The following is a 22,408-nucleotide window of genomic DNA, read 5'->3' on the forward strand; positions in this document are numbered from 1 at the left end:
GATGATGTAAGCAACACTTACATAATATTTACTATGCATTGGTACTAAGGGCTGTAAATAGGATGGCTCAGTCAGGTAAGCCTGTGCCCTTGGCTCAGGTCATGATCCCAGGGTCCTGGGATTGAGTCTCCCATTGGGCTCCCTGCTCAGCGGGGAGTCTGCTTCTCCCTCTACCCCTCTGCCCTGCTCGTGCTCTTTCTCTCTCAGATAAATTTAAAGAAATCTTTATTTTTTTAAAGAAATCTTTAAATATAAAAATTTTAAGTTCTATAAATAAATTATCTCATTTAATCCTTGCAAATGTCCTGTGAGGTAGGTATTATTAATAGTCTCCTTACCAGTTGGGGAAACTGAGGCACGGAGCGGAGAAGTGACTTGTCCAAGGACACTTGCCACTGCAAGACTAGGATTCAGATCCAGACTGCCTGGCTTGCACAGCCCTTGCTTTTAATCACTGACTATGGTGGTTTTTAAAGTCGGGAGGCCTTGGCGTGCACCCCAGCTGTGCTGTTCTACGTGAAGCGGAGGCTTCCGGCCTCAGAGCCTCAGTTTGCTTCCTGTGAAATGGGAGAATGAGGGCATCTTCCCTACCAGGGAGGTGGAGAGGGGGCAGCTACCTTCCAGAAGCTCCGCCTACAACCTCCAGGCCACCCACGCCTACCTCTGGCCCAGGTTTGGGGTCTGGGGGCGGGGCTCCGGGAGGGGGCGTGGCCCTGGAGGCCTGGCCCAATGGGAGCCGGGGGGCGGGGCCCTCCTCCCAGCTCTGTCCAGCACGCGCATCCTCCTCCTCGCAGTTCCATCGACCCCGCGGGTGCCCCAGAGGTCTCCGACCCCAGCCCACCCCCAGCCCACCCGCCCCGCCTGCGGCCCCCTCCTCCTATTCCCTGACCTCAGCCCGCGCCCCTCGGGCCTCGACATCATGGGTGACGGAGGAGAGGGCGAGGATGAGGTCCAGTTTCTGCGGACGGTGAGTATCTCTGTGTTAGGGGTCTCTGGGGCTATCTCTCGGGGCCCTCTGAGTGTCTCTTTGTCTCGGGATGTCTCTGTCCTGATTGCTGGTGGTCTCGGAGTCTATTCCTCTGTCCCTTTGGGTGGCTGTCACCCTTTGTCCTTTTTTGTCTCTCCTGCTCGCACACCTTTCTCATCATAGAGAATTAGAAGAATTTGGGACTGCAGAATGGGGAGGGGGATCTTCGGCCACCCTCTCTTCTGACTTTAGCTGTTTGTCCCAGAGAAGAGGGGCCGCGAGGGAGCACCCCCTCCCACCACCCTGGAAGCCGGCACTTGGGGAAGGTGGTTCTAATTCCTGAGCTTAATTTAGCTGTTCCCCCTCACCCCCCCCCCCCAACCTAGGCCTGATTCTCTTCTTGTTCCAGACTCTGACCTAATTTAAATTCTTGGGAAGGGGGCTGGGGTGGGCTGGAGGACCTAACTTCTTTGAACTCCCAGCCCTTGAGGGTCTGGGGAGGGGGGACTCTAGGGTTCTGGGTCTTCTTTCCTCCCTCCTCCCTTGTGGGTAGGAGGGCCAAATATGGCTGCTAATGGTCTCTGGGTGGTGTCTCTCCCTAGCCATCTCTCTGGGTTGTCTCTGTGTTGCTGTCTTTCCATCTCTGTCTCCCTGTCTCTGTCTCTGTCTTTGTTCTTTGACTTTAGGCCTTCTGCATTTTGTTCTGCCTCCCTAGCTCTGTCTCTCCTGGCCTCTCTGATCCCCTGCTGGGGGGCAGGGATGGGAATTGGAACAACAGGTGTCCCTCCCAGAATAGCCGGCTTTTCTGGGGCCTGGGCAGGGGACAGGGAGAGGGTGGGGGGGAGGGGCTGCCCATCTCAGAGTCCTTCCCACTTTTCCCTCCAGGGGCTGAGCTGCGTGTGGGGCTGCCAGTATGGGAGGGGATGAGTATGGGAGGGGATGTTCTCTCTTGGGGCCAGGTCTGCTGACCCCGCGCTAGCCCCTCCCCTCCTCCTCCCAGGCCCTGGGAAATGCTGACACAGCATTCCGGGCCCCAGAATAGGACCCTGGTGAGCTGGGTCCGGTTTCCTGGGAGGGAGGAACTAACAGCTGAGACTGGTAGTGAAAGATAGAGACAGCTGGACATTCGGCCACAGGAGGAGGCCTAGCTTCACCCTAGACTCTTGCCCCGGCTCCAGCCCCTTAGCAGACACCATGGGTTGGGCTTTCCCCTCCTCCCTGGCCCTAATAAGACCATGGCCATGGCCATCAGCCCTTGAGCAGCCACTCTACATCAGGCCCCATGCCCAGGGCCTCAGTCTCCTGAGACATCTAATTATATCCTCGCCTGCCCTATCTTCTGAGGTAGGGCCCTATCTTTATCTCCCTGGGAGATTTGAGGGAAACCAAGGCCTGAGTGGTAGAGTCACTTGACCAAGGTCAAGGCCAGGAAGTGCCATCTCTGGATGCCCCTGGGACCCAGCCCTCTTGCTTTCACAAGAGAACTGAGCTCAGACTTGCCAGGTTAACCTGCACTGGCTTCTAGAGCTCTGGCCCTGGCATCTCTTGGCCCCAGAATAGGTCTGTTTTCCTAAACTTTATTGAGATTGTGTAGCGTTTTTCTTACACTTTTGGGACTTCATCCCACCAATAAGAAATAGATTTTATCTTGCAATCCAGTCCATGCAAATACACACATGTTATTTTTATTATTTATTTTTTTACAAAAATATTTTATTTATTTATTCGTGAGAGACACAAAGAGAGAGAGAGGCAGAGACACAGGCTGAGAGAGAAACAGGCACCATGCAGGAAGCCCAATGTGGGACTTGATCCCAGGACCCCAGGATCACACCCTGGGCCAAAGGCAGATGCCCAACCGCTAAGCCACCCAGGCGTCCCACACACGTTATTTTTAAAACCCAACTTTATTGAGGTATAACTGACGTCCCATAAATTGTACCCATTTTAGGTATCATAGTTCAATGAGTTTCGACAAACTTTACACACCCATGTAACCACCATCATAAAGACCTAGAACATTTCCTTTACCCCAGAAAGTTCCTTGTTGCTCTTTGCAATACTTGCCCTGTCCATCTGCTTTATGTCACTGTGGATTCTATCAGGCATTTTCTGGGGTTTCATGTACAATATATGCTCATTTGCCTTCCTTCTTTCACTCAGCATGTTTTTGACATTTATCCATGTAGCGTGTGTCAAGAGTTTCTGTTTGTTGCTGAGCAGTACTGCACTGTGTGGATGTGCCACATAATTTGTTTATCAGTTCACCTGCTGGGGGATTTGGGTCACTTCTAATCTGTGCTATTACAGACAAGTTGGGTGCATTTGCACACAGCTATTTTTTACCGGAAATAAGTTTCATAAAAAGTAGATAAACCTTAGAACAGGAGGGGCATGTTTCTATGTTCTGCTCCCGCTCTACTGTATTTCACTGTTTTTTTAAAGATTTATTTATTTTATTATTTAATTATGATAGACATAGAGAGAGAGGCAGAGACACAGGAGGAGGGAGAAGCAGGCTCCATGCCGGGACCCCGACGTGGGACTCGATCCTGGGACTCCAGGATCATGCCCTGGGCCAAAGGCAGGCGCTAAACCGCTGAGCCACCCGGGGATCCCTTATTTCACTTTTTAAAAAAAAGATTTTATTTATTTATTCATGAGACACACACACACACACACACACACACACACAGGCAGAGACACAGGCAGAGGAAGAAGCAGGCTCCATGCAGGGATCCCGATGTGGGACTCGATCACAGGTCTCCAGGATCAGGCCCTGGGCTGAAGGCGGCGCTAAACCGCTGAGCCCCCAGGCTGCCCCTTATTTCACTTTTTAAGCATGGTGGCCTTGGCCCCCCAAAATGACTTCATTTCCATTTGATGGGTGGTGACCTCTAGCCCTACCTGGGCTGGGGTTTCTCAAAGCATGGCCCATGTCAGTGCCTCCTGGGGGCGGGTCATGGTCCGGATTCCCTGCTCACCTCACTCCAGAGCCGCTGAATCATGCTCTTGGTGTTGGGTCGGAAACTAAGGCAGCAAGGCAGCTGCATGTGTAACCAGGCCACCTCCGCTCATTGTGTGGCAGGAGGAAGTTAGAGAATCTTGGTGTAGTGATTAGGCCTCCAAGTCTCTGGTTTATATCCTGGTTTGTCATTTACTTGCTTCCTAGTGATTTTAATTTTTCTCTCCGAGCCTCAGTTTCTGAATCTGCAAAATGGGCGCAAATATAGATACCCTAAGGATGCAAGGGATCCATGCAAAAGCTCTCTGGGCTCACTTCCTCCTGCTTTCTCGCTCCTGCTGCCATAGCCTCCTGTGACCCTTGCTCTTCCTCCGCACCTGTGGCTCCCTCCGGCCACAGGTCTCTGCACAGGCTGCCCTGACTTCCAAAACATTCGTCCTGCAGAACAGACCTGATTCCCTTCTTGTTATTTGGATGAGGCTCAAATGTCACCTCCTTGGAGAGGTTGCCACTTCACGCCCTCACTGATGTCACCCCTGCCCCCAAAGCCACTCTCTTATATCAGCTTGGGTTATTTTTTTCATAGCACGGATTGCTGACATGAAAATTGTGAATCTGTTCGCTTGTTTGTTGCATGTCCCCCACGAGGATATCAGCTCCACGAGGACAGGGGCTTTGTCTGCTTTATTTGCTGCTCTGCCTCCAGTGTGTAGATCAGGGCCTGGCGATCGCTGATTCAATAATTGTCTGAATGAATGTAAAGCCCTGAGCACAAGGCCTAGCAGACACTAAGTGACACATGCAAGCTGTCCATGCCTAGGAACACACAAGTGGCCAGGGTGCACCAGGGTGTCGAGGTTGGAGGTTTCAGGGCAGAGCAGTTGTGGAGGCCTCCTGCCCCACAGATCAAACCTCTCCTTCCTCCCTGGCTGAGCAGCAGATTGAGGGCCGCCTGTGTGCTCTGGGGGCTGGAATGCGACAGATAGAAGGGCTGGAGGCTGTGTGACCTCAGGCGGGACACTGAACTTCCCTGAGCCTGTTTTCTCAGCTGTGAAAGGAGATAACCACTGCCTGACTCAGTGGTGAAGAGCTGGGGTCTCTATCATTTTTGACTGATGTCAAAATGTTGGGCATTCCCCTATGAACTTTTATATTAGTTAGAATTGTAGACATGGGCTACTTGACTAACATACGGTCTAGTGTCCTAAGAGTGTGGCATATAGATCAAATCCCAGCTAGGTCGTATGACAGCTGTGTGACCCCAGGCAAGTTACTTGACCTCTCTGGGTCTCAGTTTCCAGGGGTTCACATCACAGAACTCATCTTAGAGGATTCAGTAATGAGTTCATACGTGTTAAGTTCTTGAAATGGGACTCAGCACATAGAAAAGACTTTTTTACCTAAAACTTTAGCATCTCATCTTGACATCGTTTCCAGCCTAGAGCGAAACTGCAAGGTTACTTGGAAGAACTCCCACGTGGCCTTAAGTCATTTTCCCCACGTGTGAAGATTTGGCACATCTGCCAAACATTTATCCTTTTCTCTCCCCATTCCTCTCTCTGGTCACATTTTCCTCCTAAACTGTTTGAGGATGAGTTGTGGCCAAGATACTCAAGACCTAAAATACTACAGTAGCTGTTTCCAAAGAAACAAGGGTTTCTTACCAAACTGCAGTATAGTTACCAATGTCAGGAAATGTAGTGTGGCTCTGATGCCATTATCTGTCACCGTCCTGCTTGGCTCTCACCAGCGGTCACCAGGAGTGCCTTGTTGCATGTCCCTTCCACCCAGGATGCAGTCTGGGCTCTGGCATTGCAGTCACGTGTCATCAGCGAGCACTCCTTGGGGGCACCTGGGTGGCTCAGCCGGTTAGGCATCTGCCTTCTGCTCAGGTCATGATCCCGGGGTCCTGGGATCAAGCCCCGTATCAGGCTCCCTGCTCAGCTTCTCCCTCTACCCCTCCCCAGCTTGTGCTCTTTCTTTCTTTCTCAAATAAAATAAAATCTTAAAAAATAATAAATAAAAAGCACTCCTCGCAGCACCTGAGTGGCTCAGTCAATTAAGCATCTGACTCTTGATCTCAGCTCAGGTCTTGATCTCAGGGTCATGAGTTCAAGCCCTGCATTGGGCTCCATTGCTAGGCATGGAGCCAACTTAAATAAAAATTAAAAAAAAAAAAAAAAAAGGGGGACGCCTAGGTGGCTCAGTGGTTGAGTGTCTGTCTTCGGCTCAGGGTGTGATCCCGGAGTCTCAGGATCGAGTCCCACATGGGGCTCCTGCATGGAGCCTGCTTCTCCCTCTGCCTGTGTCTCTACTTCTCTCTGTGTCTCTCATGAGTAAATTTAAATAAATAAATAAATTTTAAAAAAGAGAAAGAGAGAGAAAGCATTGCTTAATGGATAGCTGTTACTGAAACAATACACAAAAGAGCAACTAAAGAAGGCTGAGCTTAAAAGCCATTGAACTTGGAGTGCTTATAGTTTCCACCTCCAGTGGCTCACCTTGCGGACCCCACTGGAGCCAGCAGGACGGGGGTTCAAATCCCAGCTCCTCCCCTTATCAGCTGTGCAGTCTTCGACAATCTGTGCCCCCTCCTTGTGCCTCAGTTTCCCCATTTTAACATGGGGATGACACTGGCTTCTAGCTCACGGGACGTTAGAAGCATGTGGAGCCCGCAGCGCGGGGTGGGTTTTATCAGGCGCCGTCTCTTTGGCGAGGAGAAGGGTGGCGTGGTGGTCCGCAGTGTCTGCGGGAGCCCTGACCCCACAGTCTGCTCGCAGGATGATGAAGTGGTTCTGCAGTGCAGCGCCACGGTTCTCAAGGAGCAGCTCAAGCTCTGTCTGGCCGCCGAGGGCTTCGGCAACCGCCTCTGCTTCCTGGAGCCCACCAGCAATGCCCAGGTCTGCGTGGGAGCCGGGGGGGGGGGGCAGGGTCCAAAGAGGAGAAGGTCTGGGTCTGAAGAGGGGGTTCCGAGAGGAGAGAAAGGGCTAGGAGGGAAAGGGGGCCAGAGGTCTGGGGCAGGTAGCGGTGGAGGTCTGCGGAGGGAGGGGCAGGGGCTCAGGACTCTCAGGAGGCAGGTGTCTAAAGGGGGCAGGGGGCTGGGATCCAAAATTAAAGGGCCTGGAGGGTTGAAGGGATGTTGTTGGGGGCAGGGTGCTGACTGGGGATGGAGTTAGAAGCTGGGAGTGCAGGGAGCCCAGGTCTGAGGGTGAGGTGGACTCAGGGTCAGAGAGTGGAAGAGAGTGGAGGTGACCGCGGCGGGGATGGGCAGGGGGGCTGGGAAACAGGGGCTGTGGAGTCAGATGGCGGAGGAGGCTGAGGCTCTGAGGGGGTCAGAGAGCCTTGGGTCCAAGAGGGAGGGTGCTCAGGAGTCTGAGGTGGCTGGGTAGGAGACCCAGGAGGTAGGCACAAGGTTGGCCCCTCCTGTGATTTGGAGGAGTGTTCACCGGTGTCTGAGGGAGGAGGCAGGAATGGGGACAATCTGATGGTGACGGCAGGGGTGGGGCTTCCTTGGAGATCGCAGGGGAAGGCCGGCGGAGTCTGGCTGTGTGCTAGCAGGTGCCCCGTGTCTGAGAGAGGGCCGCGGCTCCCTTTGAGATTAGGTGGGGTGTGGGGTACTCAGGCGGGGAGGTGGTGTGGAAGCTTCTGTGAGCTTCGGGTGGAGTTAGGTGTTTGAGGGAAGAGGCATATTTTCTGTGATGTTGGTGTGGATTTGGGGGGTCTGGAAGGGTAGCAGAGGGCAGGGGCTTCTTGGGGTGCTGGGGTCAGGTCTGAGTCTCCAAGGGGTTGGGTATGTAGACCAGCACTCAGGAGCCCTCAGGCCCCCCACTCATATCTGCCCACCCCCAGAATGTGCCCCCCGATCTGGCCATCTGTTGCTTCGTCCTGGAGCAGTCCCTGTCCGTCCGAGCCCTGCAGGAGATGCTGGCCAACACGGTGGAGGCTGGCGTGGAGGTGAGGCCCCCAGTCCGGGCGGGCCAGGTGGCGGCCGGGGGCGGGGTGGCACGGGGAGGGGGGCGTCTGGGCTTCCTCACCATCTGCTCTTCTTCCTCTCTCTGCCCCGCCCCTCACAGGCCCTCAATTTGGATAAGTGGGTAGGTCTGGCCTTGGGTGTCACCTGTCCTTCCACCTCTCCTGACCCCAGGGCCCGCCTCTTGGGCCCACATCCTGCACACCGGGGCTGGGGTTCTCCCCACTCCAGTTGTCAGGGGCTGTGGAGCCCAGACAGGCCAGGCAGGCAGGAAGGAAGCAAAGGGGTGGGGGCTTCTGAGCCCCTGTTCCCCACCCGCTCCTTTCTCCTCTCGCCCATCCTTTCCTCCAACCCCGATCCCAGCTCTTCTCTGCATGGGACTCCCCCCTCACCTCCCCCTGCCCCAAGTGTGGGTCCCCTCCGCTCCCAGGATGGGTCTGCCATGTGATCATGGGCCCCATCACATGGCCCCCTCAGAGCATGGGCATGTGACAGCCAACACAGGAGGCATGATGCCATCGAGAGACCGGGTGTCACCCCTGTTCCCTCCCAGGAGGGGCCGAGTCTCCTTGTGCTTGGGGGTGCGTGTGTGTGGCAGCACAGGGCAGGTCCCTACGGGGATGTTCAAATATTCAACAATTGGTAGGACTACACTGGTGTGTACCGGCTGCCGCTTAGCTGTGTTATGACAGGTTACAGCAAAAGCAGCCAAGGTCCCCGGTTTATGAGGTCCTGGGGCTTCCCCGAGAGTCCCCAGGCAACTGGAACAAGGGTTCAGCCTCCCTGAGTGACTTTGGGACTTGGTTAACCAGATAAAGGAGGCAGGGAGGACAGAGTGGGCTTTGGGGAATATAAAATACCCTATCCACGGCTTCTCCAAGACACAGCCCCTACTTTGTGAATGGGGAAACTGAGGCAAAGAATCTGTTAAGGGTCCGAGCTAAGGCTTCCTTGTGTCCAGGCCTGAGCATGGGATTTTATAGGGGAGCATCCTGCCATCTGGGATAGGCCAGATGCCTTTGGGGGTCCTGTCCTCATTCTGTGCCCCCTCTCCCCCCGCAGTCGTCCCAGGGCGGGGGCCACAGGACACTCCTGTATGGCCATGCCATCCTGCTCCGGCACACACACAGCGGCATGGTGAGTGCCAGCATGGGGGCGGGGGGGGGGCAGGGGCAGGGGCAGGGGACGCAGGGCCTGCCAGGAGGAGGCTGACTGCCCTCCCCACCCCTAGTACTTGAGCTGCCTTACTACCTCCCGCTCCATGACTGACAAGCTGGCCTTCGACGTGGGACTGCAGGAGGATGCCACAGGTGCGGGGCTGGAGCGGGAGGGCGGCAATGGGGAGACCGCAGGCAGGGGTCGGGGTGCAGGAGGTGCAGGCGTGGCGGGGCGCAGCAGCCACAGCAACGCTCTGGGGACAGGGGCGCAGGCGACAAGGGGGTCAGCGTGGGGAACCCCAGGCCGAGGGGCTGAGGGCAGGAATGGAGGCCACGAGGCCAGGAGCAGGTGGGGGTAATGGGAGAATTTGGGGCAGAGGGCTGGGGAGGCTCGCGGGCTGGGGATCCCTTGGGGAAGGGCATCGTGGTAGCCCTCGTGCTGACGGCACTCCCCGCCCCGCAGGAGAGGCCTGCTGGTGGACGGCGCATCCGGCCTCCAAGCAGAGGTCCGAAGGAGAGAAGGTCCGCGTCGGGGATGACCTCATCCTCGTTAGTGTCTCCTCAGAGCGCTACCTGGTGAGCAATCCCACCCCCAGCACAGCTACTGCTGCCCCAGGGCTGGGGGCACACGGGACCGCCCACCTCCTCATCCCCGGTCCCCACTCTCTGGCCCCAACATCCTGATCCCGAGTCCTGGTCCCCTGACCTCTGACATCCGTTTCTGGTCCTCGGTGCCCCATTTCCCAGTTTGATCTTGCTTTCCTGACCTGTGATTTCTGATTTTCTGTCTCCTGTCTGCCGCTTTCACGGCTTCCACCTGTGGCTCCTGGCCTCTGACTCTGGATCTATTGCTTACCCCACCGTCGTCTCTGACTGCCACATCCTGGCTGCCCCCAGCACCTGTCCACGGCCAGTGGGGAGCTCCAGGTTGACGCCTCCTTCATGCAGACGCTATGGAACATGAACCCCATCTGCTCTGGCTGCGAAGAGGGTGAGGGGCCCAGGCCTCCTGCCCCTAAGCTGAGACCCCTCAAAACAGACCTCCCGCATTGCCCCTCAAACATGTCCATACTGAGCATTGGAGCCTCAGACCCCAAACCTAGCTCTCCAAATTATGACCCTCATACTTAGATATCCAACATACCCCATATCCAGAACCCTGGAGCTCAGACCCCTAACTCCAAACTCGGTATTGGACACCCAAATCCAGACCCCAAAGCGCTCACGCCAAACTCAAGTCCTGGAGGTCAGACCCTTAAATCCAAAGCTGAACATATCACATCTGGAGCTGATCCCTGAGATCCTGAGGCCTCAGATGACAAGCACAGATGGAGACTTCAGATTCCCACACCCAGACCCCCAAATTCAAACTCAGATACCCAAACCAAGATCCCTAATTCAGACCCCAAACCTCAGCCAACGGACCTCAGACCTCCAAGCTTTAACCTCGAATATCTAAAGTTTTCCAAATTCAGGCCCTCATGCTAGGATCCCATAGCATGACCCCAAAACTTTGACCCCAGTTCTAACACCCATAGCTCACACTCAAACTGAGACTCAAACCACAGATCCTGGAACTCAGGCCTTAATCTCAAACCCAGCAGCTTCTAACCCTGAAGCTCAGATCTCTCTGACTTCAGACCCCAAACCTCAGATACCACCCTCAGACCTCCAAAATCAACACTCAAAGTTCAGACCCTAGCCCCAGACTTCCAACCCCAGACCCCTGGAACTCAGAGGCCAATATCTGGGAACATTAGACTCAAACCTCTGACCCAACCTCAAAATCCAAACTCAAACCCACAAACTCCCCCAACCTCAGCCCTGTACACTCAGACCCACAAACTTAGATTCCCTATCTCAGACCCTAAAGCTTATATCTTCACTTTCAGGCCTCAAACTTAGCCCAAATCTCAGACTGCCACTTCGGATCCTGAAACTCAGATCTCCAACTGCAGACCCCCAGACCCGGCCCCAGCCTCCCACAGGAGAGAAGCAGGACCCCTGGCCTCCACTTTGGCTCCCGGGCCTCCCCAGGGCGCCAGCCCCACAGTGACCACTTTCCCTTGTTCCTCTCCAGGCTACGTGACCGGGGGCCATGTCCTCCGCCTCTTTCATGGACACATGGACGAGTGTCTGACCATCTCCCCCGCTGACAGTGAGGACCAGCGCAGGTCTGGGATGGGGACCAGGGGCCCTGGATGTCAGGCAGGGGGAGGGGTAGAAATAGGCAGGGGGGATAGCATCTCATGGGTGGGGCTGGGGATCCCATCCTGGGAGTCCTGGGAGGCTGGTGACTGAACCTCTGACTTCATTTTCTCTCCTGCCCGTAGACTTGTCCACTATGAGGGGGGATCTGTGTGCACCCATGCCCGTTCCCTCTGGAGATTGGAGCCACTGAGAATCAGGTGGGGGGTTTGGGGCTAAGAGCTCCTGGGGGGCCTGGGAGGGGAGAGACAGTGCTGAAAGAAGATCTGAGAAAGATACTAAAGAGTTGTGAGGGAAAATCTGGGGAGCCCAGGACCCTGAGGAGGGTCTTCAGGGTCTTAGAATCCCAGAGGAGAAGGTCTTAGGGGAGGGTGGGCATTCCTGAGGGAGAGATTGAGGGTCCCCAGTAAAAATGTGGGGAGTAGCCCCGCCCTGGAAGAAGGCTGGGGGCTCAGGGCACCTGGGTGGCTCAGTAGTTAAGCATTTGCCTTCGGCTTGGGTTGTGATCCCGGGGTCCTGGGATCAAATCTTGCATCTGTTTCCCGGCGGGGAGCCTCCTTCTCCCTCTGCCTGTGTCTCTGCCTCTCTCTCTGCATCGTTTATGAATAAATAAATAAAATCTCTAAAAAAATTTTTTTTAATTAAAAAAAAAAAGAAGGCAGGGGCTTGATGAGGTTTGGACCAAGCCTGTGGTGTCCAAGGGAGGACTGGTGGGCGGTCCTCTGACCCTCCACGCCCTCCCCCTCTGCAGCTGGAGTGGGAGCCACCTGCGCTGGGGCCAGCCGCTTCGTATCAGGCATGTCACCACTGGGAGGTACCTGGCGCTCACCGAGGACCAGGGCCTGGTGGTGGTTGATGCCAGCAAGGCCCACACCAAGGCCACCTCCTTCTGCTTCCGCATCTCCAAGGTCAGTGGGGTCAGGGTGCCCTCCCTCACTTGGAACCCCAAATCCAGCCCCAGTCCCCCACTCTGCAGGTTCTCAGGGGAGCTCCCCAATTAAATGCACAGGCCGAGGAGGCTGACCTCTGTCCCCTGCCTCTGCAGGAGAAGCTGGATATGGCCCCGAAGCGGGATGTGGACGGCATGGGTCCCCCTGAGATCAAGTACGGGGAGTCACTGTGCTTCGTGCAGCATGTGGCCTCGGGCCTGTGGCTCACCTATGCCGCCCCGGACCCCAAGGCTCTGCGGCTTGGTGTGCTCAAGAAGAAGGTGGGTGTCTGGCAAGGGGAAGGGGTGGGAGTGCCAGCAGGGGACTGGGAGGTGGTCGTGCTTGAGCCTTCAGGAGTTTGAGGGCAGGACTGAGAGAGAAACTGAGATTGAGAGAAACTGGAAAAAAGAAAGAGGGATAAGTAGGGGGAGAGAGAGGCAGAGAGGGAGAGAGAAACAGAGAGAGAGAGAGAAAGGCAGAGACAAGAAGACATGGAAACAGAAAAACAGAGAAAGACAAAGGCAGAGAAGGAGAGATGGAAAAGACAGAGACAGAGACAGTGGCAAACTGACCAAGAATAACATTTGGCAAATTATTGAGTACCCAGTTATTCTAGATGTGTGTGTGGGAAAGTAGGCGAGCTATGCAGATCTGTCTCCTGCCCTCCCAATTCTGAGATGTGGTCAATGAACTGCCTTTAATGCAGTACATAGCCACTCTGGACAGAGGGTACAGCATGTGCAAAGGCCCTGAGGTTGGAATGAGATTGGCTAATGTTGCAAGACCAGAAAGGAGACCCAGTTTGGCTGGAGCACAGTGATTGAGGGATGAGTCTTAGAAGATAAGGACAGAGAGGAGATGTGAGCAGATCATGTGGGGCCCTGTGGGCCAAGGGGAGGGTCCCAGCTTTTCCTTTAGTGAGATAGAGCCCCAAGAGAGTTTTGAGCAGGCCAAGGAGGTGACCTGACTCAGGATCATGGGGTTCCTTAGCTGCTTGTGGGGAGAGATGGGGCGGGGGTGGGGAGCAGAGCTGGAGTAGGGAGCCCAGGGAGGTGACTGCTGCCCTGATCGGGTGGGGAAAAAACAGTGGACAGGACCAGGGTCGGGACTGAGGAGTGGGGAAGGTGGCCGATTCTGGCTGTATTTTGAGAGTGAAGCCGACAGAACCTCCTGATAGACTGGATTTCGAGGTGAGAGGGTCAGGGGTTGAAGATGATGCCATGATTTTTGTCCTGACATTTCCCACCTGGGAAATGCCATTAACTGAGTCAGGGACAGTGAAGTGTCAGCTCAGGATGACAGGGATCCAGGGACTAGAACAGGGCCCCTCAATATAGAGTGAATGAGTCAGAAGAGTAAGGAGACATCTGTTTTGCAAAAAATGAGGCTTGGGGTTGGATACCCGATCTGAGGATGTAGGGACGGGCCTGGCCCGAGGGGAGATGTGGGAGTTGTGAACAGTGGGTGGTATTTACAGCCACAGGACTGGATGAGGCCCTGGGAGGGTCAGCCCAGGCGAAAGCTGGAAGCCCCGATGGTCTCATCTTACAGAAATGTGGTCAGGCACTCAGTCTGAGACATGTTAAGTTAGGGGTGCCATTAGAGCTCTCCAGTGGGGGGATGTTAAGTCAGTAGTGGGTACCAGGTGGAGAGGGTCTGGCCTGGAGATAAATAAGACAGCGTCAGAGATGAAGAGAGGCAAACACAAAGGGGGGTAGGGACAGAGGCAGAGAGAGATGGAGATAGAGACAGAGAGGGAAAGGGAGAAAGAGACAGGCATGGGGAGAGATGTGAGAGAGCTAGGGCGGGAGACAGAGACAAAAAGGGGGACAGAGAGTGGACACAGATTGGGGAAAGAGAATGGAGTCAGGTGAAGAGGGATAGAAGGGGGTGTCTGGCAGAGAGACTCAGTGGAGGACAGGGGGCAGCTTTGGGGCTGGAGTTTGGATAGAGGTCTGGGGCTGTTGCCCTTGGTGGCCCGGCCCACCCCTGCCTTCTCTGTTCTCCCGCTGCCAGGCCATGCTGCACCAGGAAGGCCACATGGACGACGCATTGTCGCTGACCCGCTGCCAGCAGGAGGAGTCCCAGGCTGCCCGCATGATTTACAGCACTGCTGGCCTGTACAACCAGTTCATCAAGTGAGCCACCTGCCCACTCTGCACCCCCCCCACCCCGGTGCCAGGCCACACCTTGACCCCCAAGCTCCTGGGGGTCACACACCTGACCCTCTTAATCACCTCTAACTTCCACACCGTGTCTAACATACACGGGATCCCTAACCTCTAAACCTCTGAGCTCTAAACACTTGACCCCTGATCTGACCTTGATGACCATGATTTTGACCTCACGTCCCCGATCACCCCTGACACCCAGACCCTTGATCCTGGACCTCCCCAGCCGGACACCTGCTTCCACACCCTCCTGTGCTTACACAGGCGTGAGTCCCAGTCCTAGCTCTGTCCTTGGCCGCTGTCTGACGTCGGGCCAATGTCCGTGTCTCTCCGAGTCTCAGTCTCCCCGAGTCCTTTCGGGGGCCAGGGGGCAGAGACTCGCGAGCCCCCCACGGGAGTCAGCTCTGGGGCTCACTGCTGACGCGTGCGCCTCCCTCAGGGGCCTGGACAGCTTCAGCGGGAAGCCGCGGGGCTCGGGGCCGCCAGCCGGCACGGCGCTGCCCATCGAGGGCGTCATCCTGAGCCTGCAGGACCTCATCGGCTACTTCGAGCCGCCCTCCGAGGAGCTGCAGCACGAGGAGAAGCAGAGCAAGCTGCGCAGCCTGCGCAACCGCCAGAGCCTCTTCCAGGAGGAGGTGAGGCCGCGGCGCGGGAGGGGGCGGGGCCTGGGGCGCGGGGCGGGGCCGGGCGGGGCGGGGCGGAGCCTGAGGGACCCGGGAGGTACGCAGTGGCCGGAGAGCGGGCGGGGCCGCAGGCTGCGGGGCACAGAAAAGGGGCGGGACATCGCGGAGGCGGGGCGTTTGGGCTGGGGGCGGAGCCTCGGGGGGCGGGGCCTTGACGGAGGGGCGGAGCACTGGGCAGAGCAGGGGCGGTGCCTGTGAGCGCCGGACGCCTCCAGCTGCAAGGGGGTGCGGCGTGCCTCGTTCCTTCACCCCGGGAAGGAGGCGGGGCCCGAGAGAAGGCCGGTGCGGCTGCTAGGGCTGTGGAGGCTGTCAGGCCTGGGAACAAGTCAGGGGAGGCTGCGGGACTCACGAGGCCGTGTCTGTGGGGGCTTGGCCTGCAGTTGGGAGGACCGAAGCAGAGGGGGGCACGGGGATGGGGGCAGGGCCGGAGGTGACTGAGCATCAAGGGTGCAGTGCAGGGACGGCCCTCAGTTGGAGTCAAGGGCTGGGGGTCAGTGCGTTTGAGATGTGGGGGGGCCTCCGCTTAGCACCAGGACTAAGGGACTGGGACGTGAGGAGTGGACTGGACAAAGGTCTGGAGATCTGAGGTCTCCACAAGGGGATGGGGGGTATGTTCATTTAAAGGCTAACGGCCTGGGACGCCTCAGTGGTGAGCATCTATCTGCCTTCAGCTCAGGGCGTGATCCCGGGGTCCTGGGATCGAGTTCTGCATCAGGGTCCCCGCAGGGAGGCTGCCTCTTCCTTGGCCTCTCTATGTGTCTCATGAATAAATAAACAAAATCTTAAAAAAAGAAAAAAAAAAGCTAACAGCCTGGCCCTCCTCCTCTCCAGGGACCCCCATCTGATTCAGAAATGATAACAGAACAATAGCAAAGCTTACTTATGGAGGGAATTAGCATATGCCAGCCCAGTGCCAGCACATAGCAGATGCTGTGTAAGTGTTAGTGGTTATTATTACCTTGAATGAAGAGAGGTAGCCTAACTGTTACTCAGCCATTAGAAACGACAAATACCCACCATTTGCTTCAACATGGATAGAACTGGAGGGTATTTTGCTAGTGAAGTAAGTCAATCAGAGGACAAACCTTATATGGTCTCATTATTCGGGGAATATAAAAAATAGTGAAAGGGATTAAAGGGGAAAGGAGAGAAAATGAGTGGGAAATATCAGAGAGGGTGACAGAGCATGAGACACTCCTCTAACTCTGGGAAATGAACAAGGGGTAGTGGAAGGGAGGTGGGTGGGGGGATGGGGTGACTGGGTGACGGGCACTGAGGGGGGCACTTGACGGGATGAGCACTGGGTGTTATGCTATACGTTGGCAAATCGAACTCCAATAAAAAATATACAAAAAGAAAGAGAGAGAGAGAGAGAGAGAGAGGCAGCCACATGCCCCCTGGGGGAGGGGCAGAGAGGAGATAGAGGGGAGAGCAGGTGCACAGGGAGTGGGCTTGGTGGGTTCCAGAACCATAAGGAGGCCAGGCCACAGCTGTGCTCACCTGGAGCAGGGTAAGCCAGGCGCAGAGTGGGAGGAGACGAGGGCAGAGAGGTGACAAGAGTCAGACTATAGTGAGGATTTTCACTTTGGGAGCCACAGGAGGGTTAGGTCTCCTAAGGGCACAACTAGTTGGTGGCAGAGCCACTCTGTGTGACTCTCACCTGGTTGTGCTCTCCACCACGATGTCCTGCCTCTCTTACTAGTGGTATGGTCCCCACGGTATAGATACAGCAATTGTCACAGCAGCGCTATATATGATGGCCAAGAGCTAGAACAGTCCAAATGTCCAGCAGCCCCAGAATGAATCCACAATGTGGCACGCCCACACAACGGTGACAACGGGTGTGGATACTACTCAGCAAGGGAAATGAGCTACAGCCACATGAAACAATGTTCTTGACTCTTTTTTTAAAGATTGTATTTATTCGCGAGAGACACACAGAGAGAGGCAGAGACATAGGCAGAGGGAGAAGCAGGGTCCCTGTGGTGAGCCCGATGGGGGACTCGATCTTGGACCCCGGGATCATGACCGGAGCCAAAGGCAGATGCTCAACCACCGAGCCACCCAGGCGTCCCTTAAAAATTTTTTTTTAAGAAATGAATTAGCAAATCCAAGAAAGGCAAGGAAGAGAGGGCCTGGGACTCCTGTGGTGAATCACCCTGTTTTCCCCAGGGGATGCTCTCCCTGGTCCTGAACTGTATTGACCGCCTAAATGTCTACACAACTGCTGCCCACTTTGCGGAATTTGCAGGAGAGGAGGCAGCCGAGTCCTGGAAAGAGATTGTGAACCTGCTCTATGAACTCCTGGGTAAGGCGCCCCATCCTGACTCCCCTAGGGCTCCCAGAATCTCAGTTCCATTGGGTCTGACCCCCTCTTTCCACCCTCAGCCTCCCTGATCCGTGGCAATCGTAGCAATTGTGCCCTCTTCTCCACCAATCTGGACTGGCTGGTCAGCAAGCTGGATAGGCTGGAGGCCTCGTCTGGTAGGAGAACCCCAGGGGAGGGGATGGGGACTGGGGCGGGGGGGGGCCACATTCCCCTCACCTGTCACTCTGCCATCTGCACAGGGATCCTGGAGGTGCTGTACTGTGTCCTGATTGAGAGTCCTGAGGTGCTGAACATCATCCAAGAGAACCACATCAAGTCCATCATCTCCCTCCTGGACAAGCACGGGAGGAACCACAAGGTTGGCCCCCACACCCCGACCTCTCATCCCCTGAACTCTGAACCCTGACTTTTCCACATACCCTGGAATGCTCCACTTTGCTCCCCAATCTTATCTCTTACCTGGACTCCTCTCCACACGCTTCCATCTCAACACGAGATGTACGTTTAAGACTTACAGTTCTTAATGGATTCTGGGCCACAGCTGTGCTTCATTAGATCTCTGAAATATTTTTTTAAACTTCTAATTTTGTAGCATGGAGGTGGGCTGTGTCTATACTCTCCAGTTTGCCACAGGGTCCTACCCGTCCCCAGTGCATGATTTCTGACCACCTCACACATGTCCCACTTGTCCCCCTGCTGACCCAAAATCTTCTCTTGACCCCCATGCTCTCCCTAACCAACCCTTTCTCTCCTCCCTCTGGCCCTCGCCTCCTCCTCCAGTCTCTCCTTTCTTACACTGCTGGTGCCTTATCTCAGCTCCTGTGACCTCTAGCCTGACCTTTCCCTTTGACCCTTGACCTTCCTCCGTGAGCCTTGACCTCCCACTTTCACCACCTCCTCACAGTCAAAAATCTCCATCTCCCATCCTGGCAAGTTATCCTTAACTTCTGGTTTCCCACGGTAGACCAGCCATAAACTCCCTGCCCTGGTGCTCTCGCAACCTGACCTCTGACCTTGACTTCCAGGTGCTGGACGTGCTGTGTTCCCTGTGTGTGTGCAATGGTGTGGCCGTGCGCTCCAACCAAGATCTCATTACTGAGAACTTGCTCCCTGGCCGTGAGCTTCTGCTGCAAACAAACCTCATCAACTATGTCACCAGGTCTGACCCCTAAACTCTGACCCCAGCCCGGCCTCACCCTGACCACAGATCTCAGAACCTCTCAACTCTTTCCCAGACTCAGAGACTCCACATTCAGGTGGATGTCCCTTCCAATGTCTGCCACCCTAGGACTCAACATTCGGTCCTCACAGATGTCCACTCTTGCCCGAGCTCACCCCTGGCTCCCATTCCTCTTGTCTTCTCTCCCTGCTCCATTTCTGCCTCTGTCTGTTCCTCTATCTCTCTTCTTGTCTGTCTCTGTTTCTGTCTGTGTCTGTCTCTATTTCTTCTCCATTTCTTTTTTCTATCTCTCATTCATCTGTCTCGTTTCTGTTTTTTTGTTTTGTTTTGGGGTTTTTTTAGAGACAGAGAGTGGCAGGGGGAGATGGAGAGAGAGAGAGAGAATCTTAAGCAGGCTCCATGCCCAGTGCAGAATCCAACACGGGACTCAATCTCACAACCCTGAGATCATGATTTGAACCGAAATGAAGAGTCAGACACTCAACAAATTGAGCTACTCAGACACTCCTCTGTTCTTTTTTTTTTTTTTTTTTTTTAAGATTTTATTTCTAGGGGCGTCTGGGTGGCTCAGTCGGTTAAACATCTGCCTTCAGCTCAGGTCATGATCTTCGGGTCATGGGATTGAGCCCCGCATCAGGCTCCCTATTGAGCAGGGAGTTTGTTTCTCCCTCTCCCTGGGCCTCTCCTTCTGCTCATGCTCTCTCTCAAATAAATAAATAAACAAAATCTTTTTAAAAAAAGATTTTATTTCTAAGTAATCTCTACATCTCATGTGAGGCTTAAACTCAAAACCCTGTGATTAAGAGTCACAAGCTCTACTGACTGAGCCAGCCAGCCACCCCTCATCTCTCTCTCTTTTTTTTTTTTTTGTCTCTGTCTTTGTCTCTGCTTTCTCTCTGTCTCCATGTCTCTGCCTTCTGTTTTTCCTGTGTATATCTCTCCTCCTCTTTCTCTCTTTCCCATCTTCACCCCTGTGACAACCTGGCTCTGTTCCCAACTCTCCCTCACTTGCTCTCCTGTCCTGTCTCTCCTGCAGCATCCGCCCCAACATCTTTGTGGGCCGAGCAGAGGGCTCCACGCAATACGGCAAATGGTACTTTGAGGTGATGGTGGACGAGGTGGCTCCATTCCTGACAGCTCAGGCCACCCACCTGCGGGTGGGCTGGGCCCTCACTGAGGGCTACAGCCCCTACCCAGGGGGCGGCGAGGGCTGGGGCGGCAATGGGGTCGGCGACGACCTCTATTCCTACGGCTTTGATGGGCTGCATCTCTGGACAGGTACCTGGACCCTTCCGGGGGCTTTCATCCTTGACTATTGTCCCCAGAGTTTTCAAGACTCTCACCATGTATCTTGGGGTTGTTGGGATCCTGATCCCCAGAATAGGCCAACTTTTGACCCTTTACTCCTAATTTCCCAAGATTCGAACCCTAAAGCTTCCAGAATCTTGGCCTTAACCCATTTCCTCATAGGCTCCTGAACTCTGACCCCAGGAGATGTACGATTTCTGGCCCTAGATATCCTAGAGAACTTCCCAGATTTTTATAACTTCTGATCTTTGACTTCTGACCCCAAAGGTTCAGAGAGAACTCTAACTCCAGAATAACTTTAATCTCTGACCTCACAGCTCTCAAGAGCCTTGGGGGAAATTTGACCTTCTCACTAATCTCAGAGCTTCAGGGTCCTCCATAGGAACATTTGACCTTAGGGTTGCTAGGATCTAGATCCCGTAGGATCTTCTAATATCTGCCTCTTGTCTCTTGAGACCATTGGTCTCTGACCAATGAGGTCTTGAGACCTCTGACTTCTGACCCCTCCCTGATGACCCCAATGCAGGACACGTGGCACGCCTGGTGACTTCCCCAGGACAGCACCTCCTGGCCCCTGAGGACGTGGTCAGCTGCTGCCTGGACCTCAGTGTACCGTCCATCTCCTTCCGCATCAATGGCTGTCCTGTGCAGGGTGTCTTTGAGGCCTTCAACCTGGATGGGCTCTTCTTCCCTGTTGTCAGCTTCTCAGCTGGTGTCAAGTGAGGACTTGCCCTTGCCCCATTGCCAGGCCCCTGACCTGCAACTGTTCCAAGACAGCTTCCCTAGTCACAACATGACCTCCTGTAAGGCCAGGATCTATAGCCTGCCCTCAAGACTGACTGGTCAGATCCATATGTGAAGGTCCCAGTGACCTCTATGTGGTCTCAGACACTTTAGTGTCCTCCCAATGACCCGAACCCTTCTAGTGACCTCAGCTTCTTCCCAACCCCATATCCTTTCAGTGACCTTCAAGTGTCCCCCAAGTTGCACAATGACCTCAGAGCCCCAGACTCTCCCATTTAATTCCCAAATGACTCTTCAATGACTCTACGCCATTCCAGTGACTGCCAAATGACTCCAGAAGTGACAGCTGTCTTCCAGTAACCCTGGACCCTCCCAATGACCCCCGGATAATTTTGGACTCTCCCAGTGACTTCAAGCTCTTAACAACTTCTCATGACTCCAGCAACTCCCAGTAATCTTCCAATTGCTCTATAATCCCCCAGTGACCACAATCCCTCACTGAACCCAATTATTTCAAAGACCTCTCAATAACTCAGTCTTTTCCTAATGATCCCAAGCTCTATGAAGGGCTCCCCAGTGGCCATTCAGTGGTGATTAGGGTTATTTCATAGTTACATCGGATTCTCAGTCATTTCCAAATGACCTTCTTGGTCTCCCAGAAATCTTCTGATATCCCCCAAATACTCTGTTGAGCCAGGGTCTCTTCCAGTGGACCTTCCCATGACCTTGCATTAACTGCTCAATGACCCCACACTTTCTTATTTTGATTCTCCAGTGATTCTCATTGACCTCAGACATTCTCTTTGACATTGTACTTTCCTTTATGACCCTAAATGACTTCCATGACTCTATGACTGCCCAGTGATTTTTCCCAGAACTTTCCATTGATTCCAGGGTAGCTCCCTTACCCCCACGGAACATAGATTCTCCCTGTAATGTGTCCCACCAGTGACCCCACTCTCCCACTTAGGGTGCGGTTCCTCCTTGGTGGCCGCCATGGTGAATTCAAGTTCCTCCCTCCACCTGGCTATGCCCCATGTCATGAGGCTGTGCTCCCTCGAGAACGACTTCATCTGGAGCCCATCAAGGAGTATCGGCGGGAGGGGCCTCGGGGGCCCCACCTGGTGGGCCCCAGCCGCTGCCTCTCGCACACCGACTTTGTGCCCTGCCCTGTGGACACTGTCCAGGTAGTGCCTGCTCTACAAGGGTTTCCTGGTGAGGCAGACCCCCTTAGGAGCCAGGGAGACTGGGAACTGAGCTGGAAGTTGGGAACCTTGTTGTTTAACAGATGGGGAAACTGAGGCAGGGTGGAAGCAAAGAACTCTTAAGGCAGAATCCCGGTTTCCAAGAGCCCTCAGTATAGCCCCCTAAAGAGAAGACGATTATTGTCCCAATTTACAGTTGAGGAAAGTGAAGCCCAGAGAAGTAACCAACCTGTGCTAGCCACAGTCGCTGATTCCAAAGCTGGAGATCTTTTCTACTAGTTTCTTGGCATCTCTTCCATCTGGGCCTTCCCATGCCTCTTGTCCCAACCTGAGCTCCCCACCATCCCACTCAGACATGTCCCTATCAGAGACCACAGAAGTCATGTTCAAGAGCCTGACCTTGAAAGTCTGATTTTGAGTGTGTTATAGTAGGCATGTGGCCTCACTCTTCTGGGCCTCAGTTTGGTCATTTGTGAGGAAAGGAGGATAATACACCTGGATAGAGCCTACCTGGGAGCACGGTCCCAAAGGTTAGATGAATTAATATCTGTGGAGTGCTCAGCCCAGTCCCAAGTAAGTAGTAAGTACTCAG

At 54.6% G+C, this 22,408-nt stretch overlaps 1 protein-coding gene across 2 annotated transcripts in view; it reads left to right on the forward strand.

Annotated features, from left to right (window-relative positions):
- Positions 1-708: 708 nt before the first annotated feature.
- Positions 709-22,408, forward strand: part of RYR1 (ryanodine receptor 1) — a 117,999-nt gene continuing 96,299 nt past the window's right edge. For both annotated transcript variants that reach the window (XM_072751802.1, XM_072751811.1), the window contains exons 1-20: positions 709-967; positions 6,713-6,832; positions 7,782-7,886; positions 8,965-9,039; positions 9,134-9,212; positions 9,523-9,635; positions 9,957-10,050; positions 11,140-11,233; positions 11,393-11,467; positions 12,019-12,175; positions 12,313-12,477; positions 14,213-14,334; positions 14,807-15,002; positions 17,223-17,358; positions 17,439-17,534; positions 17,619-17,737; positions 18,405-18,538; positions 19,596-19,837; positions 20,394-20,586; positions 21,582-21,798. In XM_072751802.1, the coding sequence (XP_072607903.1) occupies positions 920-967; positions 6,713-6,832; positions 7,782-7,886; positions 8,965-9,039; positions 9,134-9,212; positions 9,523-9,635; positions 9,957-10,050; positions 11,140-11,233; positions 11,393-11,467; positions 12,019-12,175; positions 12,313-12,477; positions 14,213-14,334; positions 14,807-15,002; positions 17,223-17,358; positions 17,439-17,534; positions 17,619-17,737; positions 18,405-18,538; positions 19,596-19,837; positions 20,394-20,586; positions 21,582-21,798 (2,580 nt within the window). In that variant the 5' untranslated portion in view covers positions 709-919. The remainder of the gene's footprint in view (positions 968-6,712; positions 6,833-7,781; positions 7,887-8,964; positions 9,040-9,133; positions 9,213-9,522; positions 9,636-9,956; positions 10,051-11,139; positions 11,234-11,392; positions 11,468-12,018; positions 12,176-12,312; positions 12,478-14,212; positions 14,335-14,806; positions 15,003-17,222; positions 17,359-17,438; positions 17,535-17,618; positions 17,738-18,404; positions 18,539-19,595; positions 19,838-20,393; positions 20,587-21,581; positions 21,799-22,408) is intronic.

This window comes from Vulpes vulpes, chromosome 1 (assembly GCF_048418805.1).
Source record: "Vulpes vulpes isolate BD-2025 chromosome 1, VulVul3, whole genome shotgun sequence".
Classification (NCBI taxonomy): Eukaryota; Metazoa; Chordata; class Mammalia; order Carnivora; family Canidae; genus Vulpes; species Vulpes vulpes.